Raw genomic sequence first — 6,226 nt, forward strand, 5'->3', positions numbered from 1 at the left:
TTTTCAAATGTACGGGTGCCTATATAGAGAGTACTGCTGTCAGTCAAGGCTTTTGGTTACATGCAGAGAAACCAACTCTGGCTATCTTAAGGAGAAAAATAATTTAGTTGGAGATTGAAGAATCCACAGGACAATGGAGAGTAAGTATTGGAAAATGGACAAAGACCTAAAGGAGCTAGCTGATAGGAAGGACTAGCCAGAGTCATGCTACAGGAACACACATTGGGAAGCCACTACTGTAAGACTTTCATTGTTGTTGCTGCTGCTCCCAGGCTTTAAATAATTTTCTTACTCGTAGTATCTTTGTGATGCCAGTTGGAGTTCAAAGTCTAGGGTAGAAACAGCATGGCTGAGTCCTTGTTGTGGCTATAGGAGAGGATCTCCTCTCTTTGGATTCTCTCTTTTGGCCTCCCTCCAACACTCACATAAGGGATTTTCTCTAAGTAAGAAGCGGGGGTTTGGACTATCAAGACCTCCCCCCACTGACAAAACAAACAACTGTCTTTCCCACCTACCCATTAAAATATATTTCTAAGCAGTTCTGCATGATGATGGATAGGTGTATGTTTCTGAAATATAAGGCAAAATTTTTAAAGGCATCTCAAATGTCCTGGAAAGTATGTAGTTGTTTTTTTTTTTTTAACAAAAAAGAAAGGTTGTGGTAGTTTATTAGAGAAAAAAATGACTTTGATTCTTTAAACTAGTCTTGAGTATACCCAAATTTTATAGTATATAGGCATCAACAAAGAAATTTATTAGATTACGTATTTTTCTAAGAGACAGAATTACGAAAACTGAAGGTGATTGCCAGATATACATTTGCTTATTTTTCAACATTTTTCTTTGGTAGACAAAAACGTTTTATATTTCAAATGTGTCCAAGATATTGCTATCATTTATACAAATGGATAAAAACACAAAGTACAGTAAACACACATATCCTAATTGCTTTAAAACATCTCAATGAAAAACAGTTGAAAAACATCAAATGAAGACCAGTGCTACTAATTTGGTTATGAAATATGTGCACTTTTGCCAGTATCCCACAGCGTATAATTTTTTCATAGTACATTTTATGAATTACATTTCATGAATTGGTTATAAAACAAACCAAATGATGCATAAGAATGTTTCCCTATATACTGATGTGCTACATGATATTTGGAGAAAGAAATGTGTATTTGCATGAAAAAACATTTGAGGAATGTTTTACTACACATAGATGCTTTTGACTCATAAGGGCTTGACTCCAGTAATGTCAATGTTTCCACTGTAACCACAGATAGTAACGTAGCATAAAGATCAATACAGAGAGATGACTTCTAGAGACAGAAATGTTCTCATAGTTACAACAGAATAGTTATAAGCATCAAATCTAGAAGGTTCTCTAGCCTAGAAATGCATGAATGTATAATACAACAAGTAACAGTGTGAAAGCACTTTGTAAACTCCAGTGGTAAGGAGCCTTTCTTAAGGTAGCTTTTCCTAGAAATCCATTTAATTGTTGGACTACGTTGGGCAGCGGAATTCTGATTGTCATTCATTCAGGAAGACTGTGTTTCTATTTTTGGTCCTTTCACCCACCTTTCATCCTTCACATAACTGTACAAAAGTTGAAAGTCACAAACCTATAGAAAAGTCTCAGTTTCCTACTGCAGAATTCTTGTCATTTCAGTAGTCACAGTTTAACTTGTTCTAAGTTTTTCAAATCCTCTTTTCCAGGACTTCATATGTTTTGATATTTTTAAAAATTCTTTCTTTCAACTTTCTGGAATAAGAAAACAAGAGTTTTATTTACTTGGACTGTTCTTATTTCCCCCAGGACATCTAAAAACATATAGTAAGAAAGGGAAACTGTTACAACCAAGGACCCCTTAACAGAATATTTCACATAGGATCATAGCAGAATCTTTCTGTAGTTGTCCATATTATTTTCTTTTTCAAAAGATCTGTCTTGGATAAAACAGATTATAACATGGGAGTAATCTGGTAACTTACTTTGATTATAAGTCTTGCTTGCTTCGATTTGGGATTTAGGCATCGTTGTCCTTTATTTTCTTTCAGGGTAATACTGTTAAAAGAACATACAAAAGAGTCTTAAAGTTTAGATGCAAATACATAAACAAAAAAGCCTGCACCATTGTCATCTTCAGCAAGTTCATTACTTACATCACTTCTATTTTGTCACAGTTGTTACTTGGGTAAATTATGGAGGCTTTCTCAATATCTGCCACTTTCACTGCTTTTACTCCAGGGCCTATGCAAAGACAGCGTCCTCTTTTGAACATAGGGAAACCTAGAATAGATCACAGCATTAGTTAGTAATGCATCTGATTGCAACAGATGGCTGTGGTTTATAACTGGTGGCGAACGTGAGCAGAATTTTCATTAAGGGTGAAGATAGTAATTTGTCAAATAGCACTTAACACAACTATTATTGGGAAAAGAGTTAAGTAAGATGTTGATTAATTCTCTTTAAATTTGTAAGCGAATCACTAAAAAACGGGAAGCATGAAGGAAGTTTATTGGAGGTGAAGCTTGTTTTGCCCCCTTGATTTTATCCTCAAGTATTTTCCCAGAAAGCTTGTTAACATGATCGCTATATAAAATCTTCTTAATAGACACTTAAAACTGTTGCTAAAGGCTCTTGCCAGATATTCTAGCCAAATCAAAAATTCCATGAAGTTCATAATTTCTAGTTTCAATAATCATCTCTAGTACCTTAAACACATCCATCATTTCTGTGCTAGAGCTGTATAACTTCTAATCTGTGAGATTAAATACAACTTTATCATGTCTTTTAGGATAAAAGTGGAAGAAAATACATTTGAAACAATAGAAAAGGAACTTATAGGTTGAGAAATAAAAAGTCCTGCTTACCTTGAACAACCGTAGCACACAATATCATAGCTAAGGCTATAGCCATGCCCTTCACACTCATGTTTGTTTTTTGCTGCTGCTGTGGTTGCTGCCACTGCTGCTGCTGCTGCTGCTACTTCAGCTTTGCTACTCTTCTTGGAAGGAGTAGAAATGCTGAACATGAAAGGAAATTGACAATTGGTATATATACAGCATTTTGTACACCCGCAATCCTTTTATGGCACAGGAATTTCCCTCTTTGAGTCATGCACCTTTCTTGCTTCCAAGAGTTTCTGTTTTGTTCTCTTCTAAATGCTACTGTCCCTTCCTATTTGTAGTAGTGTTGAAAGTGATAAGAATGTGAAAGCACTGTGTAAACCCAGATGGTAACCAGCCTTTTTAAGGTAGCTTTTCCTAGAAATCTGTTTAATTGTGGTGGGCAGCGGAATTCTGATTGTCATTCATTCAGGAAGACTGTGTTTCTGTTTTTGGTCCTTTCACCCACCCTTCATCCTTCACATAACTATACAAAAGAATATTCTGAGAAGCTTTTTCTTTATCATCTAACTGTTTCTTTCCAGTTCAAACTCTTATGATAGATAAGGCCTATGTTATTTGACACCAGATGACCTTTTCATATTTTTGCCTGAAATGAGTGCCTAAAGAAGTTTCCCTGTGCTTCTGTATTTATGTCCATATTGTTTTGCATTTTCAACAATTTTTACTTTATATATTTTATTTATTTTGTTTTGCTTTATTTTATTTTTAAATTTAATTTAATTTTATTATTTTATTTTATAATTATTTTATTCTGCGAAGCTTTTATTACAGGCAGATGGCAGGGGGCTCAGTCCTTCGCAGCTGCTTTCCTCATGGCGGTCAGGACGTTGCTCAGCTCCTCCTGCCTTCTCTTGGGGCAGATGTTTGTCCCTACCCTTTTCTTGATGAATTTGAGGGCCCGTTTGACCTTGGAGACCTTCAGTAACTCCATGCCACGCCACTCGTTAGGGGTGAAGCCACACACCTCTGGGATCATGTCCCACACAAACTTAGTGTGTTTGGTCAGGCGCCCACGGTGGTTGTGCCTGGGCTTGCTCACGTTCTTGGTCACCTTGTGGCCCTTATTGAGGCCCACTATAGGGTAGTACAAAGTCATGGCTTCTGCCCTCCAATGGTGGCCATGGCGGAAAACTACTTTATAAATATCTTAGCACTGTTACTTAGTACGTGAAGTTGTATGAGTTGTGTTAGGGATCATAAAAAAAAGTGATCCTCTTTGCTCATGTGATAGTTTTACCTCTGAGATTCTACTTTGATGTAATTCCTATCTTTTTTTGTCTTTATTTTTTCCTGTTAAGCTTCCTAAATCTTTGTTTTAAGTGCGTCACTTGTAGACATTTAAGAAAATCATATCCAAGGAGCTTTCTAATGGGTAAGCTTAATAAAATACATTTACTGTTTAACTGGTAATCTGTAATTTTTAAAATGCTTCCTTGCTGATTCTTTATGTTTTCTTTGATTTCTTTCTAACTTTAAATATGTTTTATTTAACTTTTTGAAGCAATTTTTTTTTTTTAATGAGATGGGTACTCTGTCACCATTCTGGAGTCGAGTGGCACAATCACAGCTCACTGCAGCCCTGAACTCCTGGCCTCAAGCAGTCCTCCTGCCTTGGTCTCCCAAAGTGCTAGGATTACTGGGATGAGCCACGGTGCTTGGCCTTCCTTAAGTAATTTGAAAGGAATACACTGTTTTACATTTTGATATTCTTAAAATTCTTTAAAAAGATTTTTACTTGAATTTTTCTAATTATTTCATTCAACCATCAATAATATTTTTTTTAGCTCCTATCTTTGTAACATGAGAAAATCACTGTAACTTTCTTTCAAGAATTTTTCTCCTATTTCCTAGTTTTACCAATAAAAGTTGGTATAATCTGGGAATTTATAGCTGGTTTATTACTTTTAGATTATTATTTTATCTTATTCAACTTTTTTTTTGAGAATTACCATTTGTGTTTTATCTTTAAATTATATATTTATTTAGATATAATCCTGCATTTAAATTCTTTAACAACCATGACTAATCTTTAAAACCTCTGAAAGTCTTTACAGTAGTCACCCATTAAATGAGAAATTCTAGAAATAATTCGTAAGTTTTAAATTGTGCACTTTTCTGAGTAGCATGATGAAATCTCACATCATCTTGCTCCATGACTTCATCCCATCACATAGACATTTTATCATCTCACAGCATCACTAGAAGTGTGAGTACAGTACAATAAGATATTTGAAGAGAGACTACACAGTCACTTAACTTTATTACAGAATACTGTTGCAATTGTTCTATATATTACTATTGATGCTGTTACTGTGGCTAATGTATAAATCAAACTTTCTTATAGGTATGTATGTATAGAAAAAACTACAATATATACAGGGCTCAGTACTATCTGCAGTTTCGGGCATTCATTGGGGTCTTGGAACATATCCCCCAAAGATAAGGTGGGGGGGCTAGTGTATTTTAATGTATTTCCAAGTAACTGGAATATTCTTTCCCTCTTTTCCGTTAATTCATTTGACATATGTAAAGAGAGACTAATTTTTCCTTAGGAATATGGGTAAAGTAAAAGGAATGTGTTTGTGGAGCTCATAAATCCTTATCTGCTATTATTTTTTAACATTGCTTTTCATTTTCTCAGCATTAGAAGCGCAGTAGAGCATAGTTAATAGGGGAGGCTCTGGAGTCAGCCTGTGTTCAAATCCACACTTGATTATTTATTTATTTTTGAGATGGATTCTTGCTCTGTAGCCCAGGCTGGAGTACAGTGGTGTGATCTCAGCTCACCACAGCCTCTGCCTCCTGGATGCAAGTGATTCTCCTGCCTCAGCCTCCCAAGCAGCTGGGATTACAGGTGTGCACCACCACGCCTGGCTAATTTTTATAGTTTTAGTAGAGATGATGTTTTGCCATGTTGGCCAGGCTGGTCTCGAACTCCTAACCTCAGGTGATCCTGCAGCCTCAGCCTCCCAAAGTGCTGAGATTACCGGCGTGAGCCACTGTGCCCAGCCCACATTCAATTATTTATGAACAAGTTACCTCAACTTTTTGAGGCTATTTGCTCATCTATAGACTGGGGATAATAATAGTACCTTTTTTTTTTTTTTTTTTTCCTTTTGAGATGGCATTTCTCTGTGTCACCCAGGCTGTAGTGCAGTGGCATGATCTTGGCTTACTGCAACCTCCGCTTCCTGGGTTCAAGCGATTCTCCTGCTTCAGCCTCCCAAGTAGCTGGGATTACAGGCATGTGTCACCACGCCCAGCCAATTTTTATATTTTTAGTAGAGATGGGGTTTCACCATGTTGG

The 6,226-nt window shown here is 36.3% G+C and overlaps 2 protein-coding genes across 3 annotated transcripts; both read right to left on the bottom strand.

Annotated features, from left to right (window-relative positions):
• Window positions 1-1,242: 1,242 nt before the first annotated feature.
• Window positions 1,243-3,039, bottom strand: CXCL11 (C-X-C motif chemokine ligand 11). 2 transcript variants are annotated; one of them, XM_007998939.3, is made up of 4 exons: window positions 2,881-3,039; window positions 2,170-2,296; window positions 1,999-2,071; window positions 1,243-1,768 (listed from the first exon to the last, which is right to left on the bottom strand). In XM_007998939.3, exons 1-4 carry the CDS (start codon window positions 2,939-2,941, stop codon window positions 1,745-1,747), a joined length of 285 nt encoding a protein of 94 aa, XP_007997130.1. In that variant the 5' UTR covers window positions 2,942-3,039; the 3' UTR covers window positions 1,243-1,744. The 2 variants fall into 2 exon arrangements, with proteins under 2 accessions (XP_007997130.1, XP_037844844.1); XM_037988916.2 differs by having other exon boundaries at window positions 1,599-1,764.
• A 547-nt stretch (window positions 3,040-3,586) lies between these two features.
• On the bottom strand, window positions 3,587-4,015 carry LOC119620910 (large ribosomal subunit protein eL36-like). The gene has a single exon (XM_037988921.2). It carries the CDS (start codon window positions 4,013-4,015, stop codon window positions 3,707-3,709), a length of 309 nt encoding a protein of 102 aa, XP_037844849.1. The 3' UTR covers window positions 3,587-3,706.
• Window positions 4,016-6,226: the final 2,211 nt, after the last annotated feature.

The sequence above is a fragment of the Chlorocebus sabaeus genome, chromosome 7 (assembly GCF_047675955.1).
Source record: "Chlorocebus sabaeus isolate Y175 chromosome 7, mChlSab1.0.hap1, whole genome shotgun sequence".
NCBI classification, from domain to species: Eukaryota; Metazoa; Chordata; class Mammalia; order Primates; family Cercopithecidae; genus Chlorocebus; species Chlorocebus sabaeus.